Source organism: Megalops cyprinoides, chromosome 23, assembly GCF_013368585.1.
Source record: "Megalops cyprinoides isolate fMegCyp1 chromosome 23, fMegCyp1.pri, whole genome shotgun sequence".
NCBI classification, from domain to species: domain Eukaryota; kingdom Metazoa; phylum Chordata; class Actinopteri; order Elopiformes; family Megalopidae; genus Megalops; species Megalops cyprinoides.
Window position 1 is genome coordinate 5,747,415 of NC_050605.1, and position 18,351 is coordinate 5,765,765.

An 18,351-nucleotide genomic window follows, 5' to 3' on the forward strand; every position below is an offset into this window, starting at 1 on the left:
AATAATAAAATATGACGATAAAAATAATAATAAGAGGAAGAAGATTTATTTATTTATTTTATTTACTTACTTACTTACTTAATCTTTTTTGCAGGTTTTGTACGTATCAGGGCAAATAGTTAGGGGAAGTAGTTACGGTACACTGGCGCTTGTCGGCACCATTTCTCTTTTACGCGCACTTCCTTCCAAGGCCGCGCCCCCATTACGCAGTAAGTTCCGCTTCCATCGTGCACTGCTCCGAAACATGGATCAGAGCGGTAAGGAGGGAACGAACAATTAGTGTATATTTCACATTAGAAATGCATGACGACTCAATGCGATGTCCACAGATTTCATGTCATAGGCGCTAGCAACCCTTTTCACGCAGCCTCTGCTTTGTCAAGTGAAGTGTTCGCTGGAAATGAACAATTCTGTAAAGCTGCTGAGTTGCGGCCTTGTTATCTAGCGACTCGGGGCTAGTTAGCTAGCTAGCTAGCGAATGTAATTATCCAGGTAGCCAGCTAAGTCCACGTTTGCCAATTCACGGCATTCGATTGTCTTAATTGTTATTTGGGTATCTTGCTTGTTACTTAGTCGTCCGCTTTGGTTGGTTGCAGTAGCTATACCTTGGTATGTGGCTAGCTAACATGCTAAATGAACATCCACCAACAACACAGTGAGCGGTTACCTAGTGGGAGTGACTGAGTGACACCCATGCTGATAGCTGGGTAGCCAAATTTTGTGGTTTTTCCTCATTCGACAGAAAAATGAAAGGAGAGAAAATCGTCTCACATGACTTAGCGAGCTTGGTAGCTAACTCGTGAGTCACGATCGGGTTAGCTAGCTGTATAGTTAAGAGCCTAGCAAGCTGACAATTTGTCTGCACTTCTAAATTCAAGACAACGTGACAATTTGTGTGGCAGTTTTATCCTGGAGTTATCATTGTGGCCAATTTTTTTCTCAGGAATGGAGTCTGTAGCTAACGTTAGCTGATAAATATTTTGTCGTCATATGTTTTCATTGGGCCAGCGTTATCTAACAGTATGTTATGAGAGGTTGTCTAGTTGTGACGAATACGTCACGATCTTGTTGATCAATTCTTCATTATGCATATATAACATCTCACCCTTCAGTGATGTATGAATTGATTAACGATATGATCTTTCCGCGCAGACAATGACTTGCAGGGCACAGACGGGTCTGGGAGTTTGGGCGGTCCTGATGTCCGTAGAAGGATCCCGATCAAGCTGATCTCCAAACAGGCCATCCGGAGCAAACCTGTGGTCCGGCCACAGCGGGCAATGAACCGGCTCCCCTCCCAGTCTCAGACCGTGGATGAAGGTAGCTAAACTGCACTAGATGATGACCACGATAAAGAAACAGGACGTACTACCCGTTACATGTTACACGTAATGTATAGAGGAGGGGTCTGATGCTTTTAATTATTTAAATTTTACTTGTGTGTGCTTTGTAGATGTATTTATCATAGCTGCTGTGAATATTTACATCATTTTCTTAACTGCTGTGTCATTTCTGAGAGTTCTCTCACCACCACTGAGCTCATCGGTGAGCCACCGCAACTATACTTGATTGCTGGACCAGGAAACCATGTTGCTGGGGCAACGTGCCTGCAGTTTCCCTTAGTCAAAAGCCCTTGCTGTTTTCCAGAAGGCTTCGGCTACAAGCAGGAGGAGAGGTTTGAGTGCAAGTCCGGAGATGCCTTCGGCAGCCAGCGGAGGTTTCCCCAGCAGCTATTCTGGGATTATAAGGTAGGCCTGCTCCTTAGCACTCCCTCTCTCCCCCTAAAAGATTATAGTTGTTGAAGTTCCTGTGACATGGCTTTGATCCAGCTGTTGTTACATATAGACTGAGGTTTAAGATCCTGAACGTTGTCTCCTCAGATGAACTTGATTGGGGAAAAGGACGACACGCCGGTGCATTTCTGTGACAAGTGCGGCCTGCCGATAAAAATTTACGGACGCATGGTAGGAGATGGTTTTCCTGGACATGTTTCTATTGAATGTTTACCTCCTCCTAATTTTGAATTGCTGGTGTGTGAAACAGTTGTTCAGATGTGAGAGTGGTGATACTCTTAACCTGGTGCTTTACAGCATATCAGTGGTGAATGCAAATTTCAGACATTAATACATGCACAGACTGTCCTAAGCTTTATTGGATATGCAATGCAAATCACATGGGAATGTAATGTCTTAAATAACATACATTTAAAAGCTGTAAAGTATTAGCATTTGAGGTTTTGGTGACATGGGAAATGTTACCACTAGTCAGATTGCTTGTGCTCATAAAGTGATTTGATTAGACATAGTAACGGATAATGTACTGTGACAAGCGTGCTTCTGATAGCTGTTGTTATCTGCACAGATTCCCTGCAAACATGTGTTTTGCTACGAGTGCGCTGTGCTCCACGAGAAAAAATGCGACAAGATGTGTCCTGGGTAAGCCACTGCTCCTCTGCCCTGTATACTCCTTCCTCTTAATTTATGTAATACTTTTTTTTATAAACTGAATGAATTTGGATTTTATTTATTTATCTTTTTATTTATTAATTCTCCCCTGTAGCTTCCAGTCTCTATCCTATCATTCCCTCTCTGCTCGATATGTCCGTTGCTTTCACCTGTTCCAGGCTGTAGATTCTGTTTTGGGTTTTCTGTCTCCCTTTGCACACTTCACTTGGTTGCTCTTGGAAGTGCACCATTGCCACAGTAGTTGCAGTAGCTGTTGATACTCTCTGCACATGTAGAGAAAGCAGTAAAGAAGAAAGTTATTTTTGACATACCAAAGTGAAAGTTCAGCTCATGTTGTAGTCATGTAGTGAGATTTGATTGTATGATGCACCTGTGTACAACAGGCGTCAGGCGTGGCATAGTCCTTCCATCTTTTTTCTGTCACACACACATATGCTGTTTAAACCTACTTAACCAAATTTTGAGTGTTGGTGCTGTTACTGTATATATTCTGTCACTAAGCGGCTCATGTGAGTGCAGTGTCACAAAGTACTGTGGGTGTGTGCACCTGTTCTTTGAGTGTAGTTTGTGCATACTGCCTTTAAGTATAGCATGTATGCTGCCATTAAGTATGCCACACATTGTGGTAAAATATAGGGTGTGTGCACATATATTTATGAAGTTGGGTACATTCTGAGCGTGTGTGTGCTTGCTGGCATTAACTATGCTGTGTATGCGTGTGTTAAATACTGCGCGTGTGTGTTTGTGTGTGTGTGTGTGTGTGTGTGTGTACTGGTTTTAAGTCTACTGTGCCTGTGGCTGATGTGGGTATGCAGAGTACTGTGCTGTCGCTGGCTCCATTTCCCTTTTACTAAATCTCAAGTACAGTGTGTCCCTGTACAGCTGCACAGACCCGGTCCAGCGCATCGAGCAGTGCCTGCGCGGCTCTCTCTTCATGTGCAGCATGGTGCCGGGCTGCAAGCGCACCTACCTGTCCCAGAGAGACCTGCAGGCCCACATCAACCACCGCCACATGCGCGGGGGCAAGCCGGCGGCTCCCCGGCCGGGCCCCAGCGGAGGGGAGCCCCTGCATCTGCCCCCGGCCTCCGACCTCCCCGAACGCTTCCTCCTGCCCCCGGACAAGCACCGGCTGCCCCCTCCGCCTCACCTGCCCAAGCCGCACGTCCTGCTCCCGCCCCCGCTGCAGCACGCCGGCCACGACCCCTACGGCCAGCCGCCGCACGATGACCTGCGGCCCTCCCAGCCCCCTCCCTCCTCCTCCGCCGACCTGGGGCCGCCCCGCTCGCTCGCCCAGGAGACCTTCCGCATCGCCACGGTGACCACGCGCAAGCACAGCAACCTCATCACCGTGCCCATCCAGGACGACTCCGCCAGCTCCGCCCCCTCCAGGGAGCCCCTCCCCCAGCCGGGCCCCGGCCCCGCCCCGCCCCACCACCACCCTGGGGAATACCCGGGCCAGCCCGTGGTGTCGCACCCCCACCACATGATGGCGCCGCAGCAGCACTACGGCCCGCCCCCTCCTCCCCCACCCCCCATCAGCCACCCAATGCAGCACCCGCCCCAGGGCTCCGGGACGCCCCACATGGTCTACAACCAGGCCCCTCCCCCTATGTCCTCTGCCCCGCCCCCTATCACACCACCCCCTGGACACCTTATTAACCAGATGCCCCCCTACATGAACCACCCCCCACCCGGCCCCCCTCCCCAGCATGGGGGCCCCCCTGTGAGTGCCCCGCCGCCGCACCACTACAACCCCACCTCCATGCAGCAGTTCCCCGAGGACCAAGGAACGCTCAGCCCCCCCTTCAACCAGCCAGGGGGACTGAGCCCAGGGATATGGCCCGCCCCCAGGGGGCCCCCTCCTCCCCGAATGCAGGGCCCACCCCCTCAGGGCCAGATGCCTGGACCCCACCACCCTGATCAGTCCCGTTACAGGCCGTATTACCAGTAGACCCCTCCCCCCCTTAACAGAGTGAATGATGTGTTAGAGTGGCTCCTTTTTCCCTTACAGGATTCATTAATGTTCATCGGTTTGTGATGCTAGTCAGTTTGACGGAGTCTCTGTAAGAAGCCGCTGGCTTCTGCCCTTATTTGTAACGTGTGTAAAACTAAGGTGAACTAAAGACAAAAAAAAGACACTGATTGCATTCAGCGGTTTCATTCCCTCCTACAGGGTAGATTATGGCTTAACAACAGTGTTCATTCTTAGGACGGTCTGGTGCAATCAGACAGGTGTTCAGCACCTCCCGTGTTAGGATTTCATCCGCACTGTGCTCAGGATTGAACTCAACGAGTTTTGTTACCACCTCAATAAATCTTTTTTTATTTTAAGCTTCTAATATGAAAATGTTTTCCATTTTTTTTGCAATGCTCGTGAACATGGTTGCATTTGCTTGAAAGGTCAGATTGTGCAAGGAAGTATGGACATGGTGTAGGTCAGGAAAGGGTGCTCTAGCACCTTTCAAAGCATTCCATTTCATCTGTCTGTTTAGTGATTGTACAGTTGGAGCTCTTTTACAGCTCTTTCTCAACCAACATTAGCACAGCTGGTTTCAACACATTATAAGCCATTAATTAGCGCATGCCTGTCATTGATTAAAGGGTCAACGTTCCATCTGCCTGATTACAGATTACAACACTGCGGACGGGTGGATGTGTCTGCTGTAACCATGTCATAGATGCTGCCCCATAGTTTAAAACTATCGTTTGCTAAACTGCTAAAGGGTGAAACTTATGGCCAGTCTGTCTGCAGGGTTAATGTTTTATCCTTATGCTGGAGCGTTTATCGTCCTCTTTATCAAACCCATATCATGGGGTTGGGATGCCTTACAATGTGCCAGGCACCGCCTATCGGACATGTCTCATGACTTGTATCTGTTGCTGTGGTCAGCATCCCATAATAAGACATAAACAATGTGCAAGTCCACCTTTGGTATTCTAGGTTGTTTGTAAACTCAGGTGGTGATGAGAAGAACACAGAGCCACTGGTTTTGCGCAGATGGTTCTTGGACTTTGGGCCTCACTTGGCTGAAGTACTTGAAGTGTTTTTTATTAGTTAACGTGTCACTTGTGATATGCTGTGTGAACTTGAATGTGAAGACTTAAGTTTGTTGCAAACTGAATGGTCAATGAATGAGTATTAAGACAAGTATCTTAATATTTCAAACTTCATTAACAGAATTGGGTTCATATTTTTATTAATAAAAGGAAACTTTCTACAAAATTACTGTAAACACAGTTCATAAAGTAACATTGCACAAATGGGAGAAAAAATATTTTTGCCAATTTATGAAAGCAAATATAGTGCAAATAGATGTCAGGAATCGACATCTAGGTTTTTTAAGAAAGTGCATTTGTACAAAGCCTCAGAAGGCACACCTTAAAATACAAAAGTTTTTTTTTTTTTTTTTTAAAAACTACATTTTTGTCCTTAAATTTGTTATTTTTAGAGTGCAGATGTGGCAGTGAAAGATGCCTCTTCTCTCAGACATAAATGGGAGCTGTATGTAATGTTGAGAGGTAAACACAGTGGGGTTTCCAGTCTCCTCTGGAGTGCTGGAATGAATGTTCCTCTGAGACAGCCTGCGCTCTTCTGGTCCCCAAACACTCCTTTCCAAATACGTTCCCCACACAGAGGCCACAGGAAGTGGACACTGCCACTGTCCTGTTCATGGGCCATGGGAGTTGGACAGAGGCTGTCCCGCCTAGAATCTGGTCTCCCGTTCCTGAGAATAGAATAATAAAGATATTCACCTTGGTTTCAGTCCCAGCAGCTGAACTTCAATCATTTTTTTTTGAGATCTGCATCAGATGGGATGCATTTTATTGGCCCGCGTGCATAATGAGTTTTCGGGCCAGTCCAATGAGGCATCTGTAGTGCCAGGTGAGGAAAAACTCAACCATGGGTAATGAGGTGATCTAGAACACCAGATACCTTTGGCTCAATAACATGTGAAACAAACTTGGCTTCGGCTTGGTGACTAACCGACTTGCTCCTGAAGCGGGGCCCACCGTTCCTGTGGTAGTCATGGTGATTGTCGGGAAAGAGCTGCAAGACACAGAAGGGTGACCAGAGTGCGGTCAGCAAAGATGTAAGAATTGTCCAGGGTTCTCTCAGTCAGGGACTATATTATGTACTTTGCTCTGATGAGTGTCAATGGTTTGCTTTCTCTGACCCTGTGAGAGGTCAGGCACTGACTCACAATGGATGTATAACTGCAATCAGACTGATCTGGCACCCAGAAGAGGACTGCGGAAACGGGCAGCGGTAAGAGCGGAAGTGCGGCATTGTGAAAGAAAGGAGGCGTCTCGTTGGTCGCTTGGCACCTGCTCGTATCTTGGCGTCTGCTCCAGTGGGTCTTGGTGTCTCTGCAATATGTGCAGCATGGCGTCGTGGAGGGTCAGGAAGAAGATGGACGTCTTGATCTCGTCGTCAAAAAAGCGGCAGCTCTGCAGTTTTTCCAGGATGTATGCTATAACCATAATAACCATGAGCAGTCAGTTAACCTGGCAGACAGTTATTAGCCCTGAACACTCGGTAGTTCTAGCATTGAAGAGTTCAATAAAGATAAAATTCATTGCAGAGAATCTAATACAGAGTCTTTTTAAAACTATGACTACATCAATCATAGAGTTGAGATTCAACATGGAGCAACAGGGCTTACCATCACACGCCACAATATAGACCTCCACGTCCACTCGGATGAACTCTTTCAGTGCCTGCGAAAACATTTTAGATTCTGAGTGTATATTTTGCCACAAAACTGCCATAATTTATAGCATCTGGTTCTACATGAGCTTGACTCAAAGACAATGCACTAAATACAGGGAGGAATACATTCTGTGTGCTTATATTTGTCATGTTTAGTCATTGCCAGGAGGGTGACTGGCAGTCAGTGATCAGCCAATCAGGACACATCAGAGCTTCTATAATATCAAATAACTCTGCATTCAGTCCTGTTTAAAAATTAGTTAATGGAGAGAAATCCCCTTCATCCAAACAAATCCACAAATGAGCATTACCACTTTGAGGCCCTTCAGTGCAGAGATGTCGAGGAACGAGACGGCCGCAAAGTCCAGGATGATGCTGTGGACGTCGACCTTGGGGACACAGATTCCGGCAGGAAGCTCGGCATTCCAGTTGACCTGGACAGGAAGGTCCTGGAAGTTGGTGGGCTGGTCCAGGTCCTCCATGTTGCTCTCGTCCTCCGACTCCTCGATGGGCCCTGAGCCTGTTTGCATCAGTCCCTTCTGCAGCGGGGGGGGGGGGCAGAGATCAGCCGACTGAGACCGAGGCTAATTAAGCTTCAACCACCTGAGTGGAGATGGACCGCAAAGATGGAGTTAAGATCAGTAGAGCTCATGGTTGGCATTGTTACAAGTACATCACAGAACTTGCCTCTGTTATCTGCAGCACCCCGTTCTTCAGCAGCTTCCTGATCTTCCTCAGGGCCTTGTTCCTCTTCCGCAACACTCGTAGGGGGTTAAATCCCACCTGGAACAACACCACACAGTGTTAAATCTTACCTGGAGTGTAATATTGCATTTGCAGTATACTGTATGTTACTTGTCCTCTATCAGTAATTCCATGTTCACCACTCCCTCCAATGAATGTCCAGGCCATAAAACTCATATCATTGTATCATATCATTGTCAGCCCATGTAAAATTGCATTCAGACACCACTGCTAGCATTACAGTTTAACTCAGCATCAGCTTGGCAGTGAGGGCAGACAAAGCTATGTTAATGATTACGAATGTATGAATAGGTAAAATCAACTGTAAATCCACTGGTTTTAAGAGCGTGCAAAGCCTTAGAGCATTATACCCCCACCCAGGTTTACAGTGTTGGACTCCAACTGAAACTAGCAATAATGGTCTGGCAGAAGTAGTATATAATGGAATCATTTTCTCTGCTCATATTCCTGGCCAAGATACTACAAGGATAAACCAACACGCAAGGCAACTGTAAATCAAGATAACATCACAGATGTCATGTTTACAGCTTCTGGTTTTATGGTTAGATTTGTCATAACCACATTTATAGTGTCCCATAGCATTGTAGACAGCCATGTAAAATTTTGTGTGGGCACTTTAATACAGAAGTATTAAAATAGAATTGGCAGTCTGACTATTCCTTAGCTCCTCATGTCATTAAAAAGACATTTTGCAAAATGTGGAATCAGGTGCTTAAACAGTAAGCATGATGTACACACGGATTCAACCAGCTTTCCTCTGAAAAACTCGATGTTGGCAAAGAATATTGGAGACGGAATTCTAAAGATCTTCACGCCCTCTGGTTCATAGATCTGAAAGACAATTAAGATGAACAGTTTAGAGGTTGAGCCATCATCCTTTCACCAAAGTAGCAAGTTATGCTTAACAGACAAGAAGAACTCATGGTGAAATGATCTTTACTGTAAGTTTGAAGTCCACAACATGTCCTAACCAGAGGTCTGTGGCGTGTTGTAGGATCCGCTTTTCAGTTTCACATATAGATCATGCCTGCATGGATCAGAGGATAAAAAAGCTTTCTCTGGGACAACTTACAGAGAGGTAGTCCTTGCGGTCTCTGTAGATGTCTGTTCCCTTGATGTTGGCCAGGACAGAGCATCGAGGACTGGAAAGTAAACAGAGGTGAAGTCAAAGCAGTCACTCTCATGTCCAATTAAACAATCAACCTTCAGCTCCTTTTAACTGAAGACACTGACTCATTCTCTTCTCAGAGATGAGAAATCTGTCATGGAGAATAGAAGTTCAGAATAAAATGGTTTGTCTCAAAAGTTCAACAGAATGATTATACCGGGCCTCTGAGTTGCGATGGCAATGTTTCCCAACACTGCACAGAGCCACATAACCTGTGTCTGAGTCTCTGCAGTCAGTTGAAAGAAATGACCACTGAAGACCTAGGAAGCAGCTCAGCCCTCAGGCCCAGAATGTCATGTGCCAAAGCTCCAAGGTCTGTATCACTACCCCCATGCAACACCAGCAGCTCTCTTTAGATAGTGCTGTTATGTTAGAGCACTGGTATGAAAGTGATGGCTGGAGCAAGGTTTGTCAATGAAATGGTGTCCACACTCACAACTGAGTCCTGAAGACCACAGTCAGCAGCTCCACCCCCAGGCCCACAGCCAGCCCCAGGTCCAGACCCAACAGGATGGCAGCAATACAGGTCACGATCCACACCACCTGAGTGGGTGAGAGAGACACCAACAGGGTGCAGGGTTGTAGTTACGGCAAACAGGTTCACCCAGAGACAGACTCACTGATCCAATCTGATGGAAGCAGCCTCAGAATAGTAGCCATCACCCACTGTGTGGCTTGAAACATGACTCAGAAGATTAATAGGGTCAAATAAACAAAGCCCATGCATCATAGCATGACACATCAAAAACTGATGAGTAATTATCTTATCTTAATTAGCATCTGAAACTCAGCCTTGCCAAAACTGACCTGCTCAACCCACCAGCTAAGTCCTCACCCATCCCAGTTATCTCTGTTACCCCTAATAACGTTACAAGTGTCTGCATGTTGAAGAATCTAAATGAGATACTGGACCACAGTCTGTCCCTCACTGAGAATACAGCTTAGTAACTTAGAGCTGTAGATTCTTCCTTTACAACATCCACTGAAGCTGGCCAAGCCTCACCACCCCACTCAGTTTCTAGTGCTGTCACTCTCCTGCCCGCACCATAGTTACTCTACTTATCAGTTTCCCTGAATGAGCCACCAGGTCTCTCTAGCTTATTCACAACCTACCAGAGCATTCATATTTCTCACCTATACTCAACTCATTCCATTAACCAGTAGTTATGGTTTGTAATTGAGTTAAAACTCTGATGCTGTCCCGCCAGACAGCAAAAGGGTGGCTCCCCCTTATTTTCAGGCTATTGTGAAGCCTACAGTCCAATGTGTGCAGTACCCGAATCCTTTACAGCTGAAGATGATCTTTTGTTAAGTCTTTATAATCAATGCCATTAGAGTTAACAGCCACATGGACTTTATTTTATTAAATTAGCATCACTAGTATTACACTCACACAGTCAGGCCGGTCCTTCCTCCAAAGGTAGGGGATTTCTCGAAACTGCATCAGCATTCCTTTCAGATTGACAATTACCAGTGCCCCCAACACAGACTGAGAACAAAAATGTCAGAGGTCACAGTTCTCTCAAGGCAGGTCAAAGGTAGGTCAAAGGTAGTTCATATTTTGCAAATATTCAAATTTATTTCAGTGTTTGGAAATTGTCTTTCGGATTTTTTTTCAGACAACATGATAATCTCATCTCACCTTGGGCAGTGGTTCAAGCAAGAATCCAATTGCCACGGTAACAATCATTGCCATCATCGCTGAGATCAAGCCAGCAATCTGGAATTGTAAAACGTTAATGATTTATAATCTTATGCTTGGATCAATGGATCAATATTTCATAGTCTGTATCATAAAAAGGAACAAATGTCAGGTCAGGTTTTGATGTTAACTTTACCATCTTGTGGAAAAGGAAAAAATCTAAATATTGGCACCTTTCAGTACACGTAAAATAAAACAAGCACCTTCAAACTGTATGACATACTGCAGTATTAAACAACTGAGTGGGAAGAGTAAACCATCCTAGTAATCTTATGCTGCTAAGTGTTCATTTGTCTTCTGTTTAAATTCTCCTCATTTTGTATTTGGAAGAGGCAAGGTACTCATCAGAGGATCTGAGGGAGGTGATAGCTGGTCTCAAGCCGGGTGACAGGTGTGTTACACCAGGTAAATTACACTAGTTATGGCACAGAAGGTGGTACTGAAGTGTCCTACACGGTGCCCTACACCAGGCACACTAGATATATGACAGATTTAGTTCAATGGATGAGATGCACAAGGTATCCACTAATTTAGGTACACTTGGTGAAGTAAGAGGGACACACCTGGGTTTTACCTCCTGTGCTTTCCTGTACCGCACTCCTCGAGAGAGCTGTGCTCGCCGCAAACGATCTGAAGGATGCCCCAAAGATATTGCTCGCACCAAAAGCAATAAGTTCCTAGTGGGATGAAAAGGTCAATGGCAGTAGACAAACTTTGATTTTATAAAGTGATATGAGTCTCGACGATAAGAGATCACAGTCCTTTAAATGATCACAATAAAGATTCTTTACAAGAGAAATATAGTGCCCTGTTTTATAACACTGTGGATACAATGTTTGATTGTTCTCACAAAACTTTACTACAGCTTCTTGTGTATCTAATGTTAAATGCCAGGTCAGATGGTAATACTTGGACCCAACACTTTACAGTAATGTAATGTAGGTTTCTCTTCCAGCCACATGAACAGAGCATAGTCACGGATGCTATTGTTTTCAGATGATCATCACATTATAGACAATGCAGTCAATTTGAGATCTAAATGCAAAAGTACTGGGTTGTCCAGCATTGGTCTGTCTTTGGTTTATTCCCACTCACTCCCACATTGTCAGAGCAAACATGGCTGCCGTTGGTGAGGTAATCCTATTTGCTTGGGCTCACCTGGTTGCCATCAATGATGTAGTCATGTTTGACAGAATAGACCTTCGCCACAGAGAAAGCCACAGCAAAGCCCACAATGGCTATGGGAAACGCCTCCACTGCGCTCTGCTGAAAGACCTCCACGCTGGGTGCCATTGGTGCCTCGTACCTGCAGGCAGATTCAGCTGACATATCACAGACACTCAGCAGTAGTGACACCATATCCCTGCTGTTTGCGCCAAACCCACATACAACAATAGAGTTGCTTACCCAATCTGCATTTCTCCCACAATGTCTACATCATATTTGTCTTTGAAGTTGAAGCCATAGGAAACCCCACAAGCAATAATAGTCTGGAAAGCAATATAAAAACATTGACCTTTATTTCTGTTATTTAAGAAATTAAAATGTAATTTAAAACAACTCTTCAAAGCCTGTGACTGACTTCTTATGAGTGACATCCCAGCTGAACTTTTAACACATCTTATAACTGAACTGTGTAGACACGCACAGATAGATACAACAGTATTAACAGCTAACCTGATCCCGTTTCCATTAAAAGGGGAAACAGATAACCTGCTCCAACAATAATAATAGATTCTACTGCTAGTCTGCACCCACAAGTATATACAGCAACGATGAGGAATGGATGATCAAGCAAGATGAGACGACACATCAAGCACCCTCTGTGGGGCTGATAGTAAAGTGCAGCTGTAACTGGACACTCACCATGATGACCTCTATGGGGATGGGCACAGGAAGCTTGGTCTTGTACCTGTCGTTGATCTCCTTCACGATGAACACCGCCACCATAATGATGATGGATGTCACCAGGTCGGCGATGTTGGTGTCCGTGATCTGCACAAATATCTTCTCCAGCGTCTGTGGGTGATCACAACGTGGAGCGCAGAAGCGCCAGCAGAAATGCATCACGTGAAGCCAGGATCTCCTATAATGTGTTTGATGTAGATTTTCTGCCAAAGTATCATTGTGAGATTTAATGGCAAAACCTTAGAATAAGAGATATGGTTTGCCTGAATGTTAGGGGAAAGTTCTTGCTCCTGCAAGATTTGCCCATACCCATCTGTGCTGATGTTGCACTCACATAGATGATGGCGAGAGGTCCACTGATGCCCGGTACCACTAGCCCCAACACAAACTTCAGCTGCGACACCAGGATGTGGATGGCAGCCGCTGTGGTGAACCCAGAGACCAGCGTGTCCGACAGATACATCACAATGAAGCCCACCTGCAGCAGCCCCATGGCCAACTGGGAGACAGACAGGGGAACAACATTAATGCAACACCTATATCATAAACAGGGAATATTATTCATGGTAAACCTGGCTCTGTGACAGGGGAACACTTTTTTCATGATAAAAGAACTGGACTGTGGGAATTCCCATAGGGAATTACCTGGAATATTCCCATGAGGAACGTGACAGAAGAGGCCACCACGACCCTCTGCTGATCTGAGGTCAGGCCATCAAACTCTGTGATGTTGGCTGGGGGACCGTCATCTGGAACCAGCCGGGTCACTACTGCCCCCACCATTAGACTCAGGACCGGGAACGAGCCTGCAGAGGAGAGGATAAGTTACATGTGCGCACATACACACACACAGCACAAATACGCCGCCATTGGACTTGAAGGGGAGAAAGACCGGCTACATAATACAAACAAATACACTCACCCACTGAGATGTGTCTGGAGGTGCCCAGGAAGAAGTAAATAATCACAGGGAAGAATGCTGTGTACAGCCCATAGCTGGGGGGAAGGGAGGCCAGCAGGGAAAACGCCAGACCTGAGCAATCAAACACAGCATCATGATGTTCTATTTCTCAGACACTACAAAACTACTGTCGAAATGGCCACTTTCCTTCTTCTTCATGAATAAGGTTGTAAATGAAAAAATCATAATCAAAATTCAGTCACTGAAAGAGTCTTTGAGATTTTACAAAGCTGTTTTAAGATGTTAAGTGGTGAATGAGATCAGCAACAGAGCTCATTCAATTTTAGCTTGAAACTGCTTAATTGAAAGTAATTGTCTGACTGCTGCAAAAGGCTGGTTTATGTTTTAGTTATTTTTGTTTCTCCCAATTTTTGTACTTTTGCCCCTTTTACTGTTTTGTATGTTGAGAATCAGCCAGCGCCATCATACTGACCATGCAGAAAGTTATAGGTATAAATATATTAGGTATAAATTCTAAGACTACAATCTCCACCTTGGTTTTAGGCACGTCTAAATGTGATGTAATTGACAAAAATGTAATAACCTGGCCATCTTAGCATGGATAAAGGTGATGTTTTTCTGGTATGGTCCAGCCAATTATATTACTATGGTATTGAGATATTTTTGAGAGTTTCATTTAAGATGGGCTTGTCACCGTACATATTCTCACGAACTCATAACAGTCTATTGGCTCTGTAATCTGTCCATCAACACCTGTATAATGAATATTAATGATTAACCAGTACCTCCCACAAAAATGGAATGACAGGGCAAAATTTTGACTTGTTTTTATGGCTTTACTTTACAATGGTGGTGGGTGACAAAGAGATTACAATGTGTAAAATGTAGATTAACGCACCCCAAGGGGATTACTCTGAAATATTAGAGGCTCTTATGTTATGCTTGTTTTGATAACAGCAAAGAAAGGAAACAGCCACAGTCTCAATGCCCTGAAGGATTTTTAGCACTGAGAGGAATTGTACCATATGTTATGAAATGAAACTCTACCGCTAGATCTTCTTACATAGAAAGAATAACAAGAGTCTCTGGAGAGGGATAGGCAATAGTTTTGAATATAATGGACCATTAAGACATAGGCCCCACAATAGAAAAGTTTTCTTTACCTTATTCATAAAGATATCTTGCTACACACAGCCTGTAACATAATAACCCTGAAATAACAGCTAGCCAATCATAAATGTGTTCATGAACATCAGGAAAGCTATCTAAGAGGAACATCCAGGGTTGGGTCACTATAAAAACGAAGTGGCATGCTGAAAAGTCTTCATGCAATCGTATGGCTTGGCATATGTTGCCAAAGAAAATTAACATATGAAAAATTTGTTGTAATTAACAATAAACAATTCTTAGGTCTCTTTGCTTCAAAACATCAAAATGCACTGAGAAAACTGAAATAAAATTTTTCTGTTGAGGTGTGCCCATTACTGGGATACCTTGCAGGACAGCAACCAATCCAGTGCTGACTCCAGACACGATGTCATTCAGCAGCCACTCCTTGATGCGATAGATTCTCATCCAGCCAATGATGGGCAGCAGGGAAAGGGCAGTATTCTTTGCCCTTTTCGAGTTACAACTAAAACACAAATAACAAAAATACACAGTAACTCTTCCCAACACAGTCAGAATAATGTCTTTATACAGGATAAAATGGCACAAATTAGGGCTGATTCATTTTATTGAAACACTTGATACAAAGAGGAGAAGATAAAGAAAAAACACTATTTGTAGTTGTGGTCGATGAATGGCAATCTTGATGAAAGGATTATTGCACTTTAAGAAAAAGGTCTTGCTGTGCTAGATTAGGTTTGTTTCCAAACACAAGTTGTTTCAGGTTGTATTAGGGAATTTAGGAAAGACCAGTAAAAAGATGCCCTGAGTGTCATTCACCTTTGCAGAAATTTGAAAAAAAAGCTTAACCAAATATTAAAAGAAAAGATTAAACCAAAGTAAACACTGTTGAGCGGTTTGCTTCCTACTGTCGGAATCCCTGGGGTTGCAGTCACGGGGGGGAAACAAGCGATTTCGGGGGCAGCGAGGACGTCTGACTGACTACAGATGTCAAGTAAACAGACAAATATCTTGCAGTGTTTTGTCCTCGCAAACCCGAGACAGTAGGCGCTCTTACGTGAAGTATGCCTTCACATGGTCCAGCGGGGTCTTGCATTGCCTGTAGATCTTCTCATGCTCCCGGGTGAACGAGTCCTCAGAGTACAGTGGCCTGGTGACCGTGTACCGCGCGGCCGAAGGTTGCATCATCGTGAATCGGTCTGCTGGGGTTTCCTTTCGGGAGGAATCAGTGGGTCAGGTCAGTTGCGGTTTAGCAGGGAAAAAAATTCGGGAGCCCTTGTGACCCAGGAGAGTGGTATTACACAGGTTTGGAGTTCATCATTCAACCAATCACCGTATTTCGCAGAAAAGCACAACCAATGTTCAATTGCGTTCCCATTGCATCAGGTGGTAAGATTCAACTGGCTACTGGACTATGAGTTTTAGGAGCAAGAATTTTTCTGCCTCAAACTTCAGACCAGCAGTCAGTCAGTCAGTCAGTCAGTGCATATTGGTCTGCTGCAGGCTCTTAGTGCTGCCTTTCCACAGAGCTCTTCACAATACCCAGGAACATCAGGAAGTCCAGAGCATTATACAGGAAAACACTGAAAAACTGGCCCGTCAATCATATACTTGGAGCAAATCCAGGCGTGTTGCCCATTTTTTTTTCTTTTTTGCTATTGTGAAAGAATCAGTATGTTTACATTTTATTGTCCTCTAGCATTTCAAATGTTGCTAGATTCTTTGGATTAATTTCAAGCACACTTTGACCGAGTGCACATTCAATTATGCGGCACAGAGACCTCATTGTATTTTAACGTGTTAATTAAAAATAAATCTTGAACAAACATAAATGAAGGCTGATCATTATTATTTTTCTGTCATTTCAAGTAAGCAATCTCTTTTAGAGAAAAAAAAAACATTTAAAGGTCGGTATCTATCCGGTCTCTATCTCGATCTATTATGCCTCTGACAGGGTACAGGTGCCTTACCTGACAATGAAAAGAACAACACTTGAAGTGTCCACAGCCCTGTGCCAGTCCTGTCGAAGATTTGCGCTGAGGGAGGTCCTTAGACAATGTGGCATCCCTCTGAGTGTTTAAATATATCTTACCTCCTCATGTCTTCAATCATTAACTGCTATCATGCGGATTCATGTCAGGAAAGGCTTTGGTGTTTCCTCAAACCCTTAGTCATTGTTCCTTCACCATATTACTTGGCACCTGCCCATATACCCAACATATATGATACATATTTGATCCTGCACCATATATACGGGTTTATATGACCTCCAGTCTCCTGTTTAGCAGAAGAAAAGTATCAAAAGTTGGCTGACAGTGATATATTGGAAAGCAATTCATGAATATGAAGGAAAACGCATTTATCAGCATGTACAAATGAATACCCCATCTGAAAATATTCTGTAAGTTTCATTATACATATTTATTTTTAATCAACTTTAGTGTTATTGAAAAGGTAATCAGTTCAGTGGTATTGTGGATAGTACCTGTCCTGACCCAAAAAAGGCTGGTTTGATCCCTTGCTGAGTCACTCCAACAACTTAAATTGTGGGTATCCTGCAATAGCCTGTCATTGATTGGGATACATTCTCACATTATGAGCCATGCTGCTGCTGGGACACAGTTCCTCATTCTTATTAAATCAATACATGTATTCCTATGAGGTACTATAAGGAATATGGTAAATAACAAACCTTTCCTTGTACTCACACGTCCTGTTTTCCCAAAGATGTTGTGTCATGCTTTCTCATCATCTCTGTAATTTATATAAGCTTCTATGTAGGCTGTGCCAAATGATAATAATAATCCTTATTATTATCATTATTACTAGTAGTAGTAGTTGGCGTGGTATTAGTATTGGTATTATTATTATCTCATTCATTATTCAGGTATGCAAAGCTTGACTGATAAATTTGATTGAGCTGGCTAACTCACATTATGATCAAAAAGACTGCTAAAGCACATTTGTTTGAGACACTAACCATCTAAAAGCACCTCTTTCTGCAAACTTCATAGCTTCTGTCAGTGTCCTTTATCATTACATTACATTATTGGTATTTAGCAGCCAACTGAAACTGGTGTAAGTTTCTCTGGATAAGAGCACCTTACATCAGTTACAGTTTTACAATGTTATCCATTTATACAGCTGGATATTTCCAGAGGCAATTTTGGGGTAAGTACCTTACCCCAGCAGCAGTGTCCCAGCAAGGAAAAGAACCAGCAACCTTTTGGTTACAAGTCCTGCTCCTTAACCACTATGCTACACTGCCGCCCACAACCAGCTATGGCTATTCAAACCTCGAGCAACAGCGTCTGTATAGACTGCTATAGCCTGTGAATTACAGCTTGACTAGCTCACCCATAAGGCATGAATTGCATTGTACTGTGAATATCATGAGGTTTGTCAACAATTTGAGTATTGTTGTTTAGACGAATTGGGTCAGATGTGATCTGTGCTAAATGTTATGCATTTATATGGGATGAATGCAGTAATCATCTGCAATGTGAAGGTTTATATGCGTTTCTCTCATGACATTGCATCACGGGTCAGAAATCTTAAGGAAAGCGCCCTTGAGAGCACAGT

At 44.0% G+C, this 18,351-nt stretch overlaps 2 protein-coding genes across 5 annotated transcripts; one reads left to right on the forward strand and one right to left on the reverse strand.

The window, feature by feature from the left end:
• The first annotated feature begins 200 nt into the window (after positions 1–200).
• Positions 201–4,765, forward strand: cbll1 (Cbl proto-oncogene-like 1, E3 ubiquitin protein ligase). Of its 4 annotated transcripts, none has more exons than XM_036518023.1 (6): positions 201–257; positions 1,153–1,320; positions 1,648–1,748; positions 1,881–1,964; positions 2,362–2,435; positions 3,333–4,765. In XM_036518023.1, the coding sequence occupies exons 1-6, from the start codon at positions 245–247 to the stop codon at positions 4,414–4,416; spliced, it is 1,524 nt and encodes a 507-aa protein (XP_036373916.1). In that variant the 5' UTR covers positions 201–244; the 3' UTR covers positions 4,417–4,765. The 4 variants fall into 4 exon arrangements, with proteins under 4 accessions (XP_036373916.1, XP_036373918.1, XP_036373917.1 ...); XM_036518025.1 differs by having other exon boundaries at positions 3,348–4,765; XM_036518024.1 differs by having other exon boundaries at positions 1,651–1,748.
• Positions 4,766–6,169: 1,404 nt separating this feature from the next.
• slc26a3.1 (solute carrier family 26 member 3) lies at positions 6,170–15,957 on the reverse strand. The gene is made up of 20 exons (XM_036518406.1): positions 15,827–15,957; positions 15,135–15,274; positions 13,642–13,752; positions 13,365–13,525; positions 13,054–13,218; positions 12,678–12,830; positions 12,219–12,301; positions 11,970–12,117; positions 11,375–11,488; positions 10,752–10,829; positions 10,503–10,598; positions 9,546–9,652; positions 9,014–9,083; positions 8,680–8,772; positions 7,864–7,959; positions 7,488–7,715; positions 7,130–7,184; positions 6,792–6,937; positions 6,451–6,513; positions 6,170–6,190 (listed from the first exon to the last, which is right to left on the reverse strand). Exons 1-20 carry the CDS (start codon positions 15,955–15,957, stop codon positions 6,170–6,172), a joined length of 2,259 nt encoding a protein of 752 aa, XP_036374299.1.
• Positions 15,958–18,351: the final 2,394 nt, after the last annotated feature.

What these genes read in the sequence shown, in the direction of transcription:
- cbll1 (XM_036518023.1), top strand. An exon ending in AGCTATTCTGGGATTATAAG is followed by an intron (nt 1,749 to 1,880) that starts GTAGGCCTGCTC and finishes TTGTCTCCTCAG; the next exon opens with ATGAACTTGATTGGGGAAAA. An exon ending in TGCGACAAGATGTGTCCTGG is followed by an intron (nt 2,436 to 3,332) that starts GTAAGCCACTGC and finishes TCTCAAGTACAG; the next exon opens with TGTGTCCCTGTACAGCTGCA.
- slc26a3.1 (XM_036518406.1), bottom strand. Translation starts at nt 15,957, where the DNA reads ATGATGCAACCTTCGGCCGCGCGGTACACGGTCACCAGGCCACTGTAC. An exon ending in ACCGCAAGGACTACCTCTCT is followed by an intron (nt 8,773 to 9,013) that starts GTAAGTTGTCCC and finishes ATTGTCTTTCAG; the next exon opens with ATCTATGAACCAGAGGGCGT. An exon ending in GAGGAAAGCTGGTTGAATCC is followed by an intron (nt 7,960 to 8,679) that starts GTGTGTACATCA and finishes GTGTTGTTCCAG; the next exon opens with GTGGGATTTAACCCCCTACG.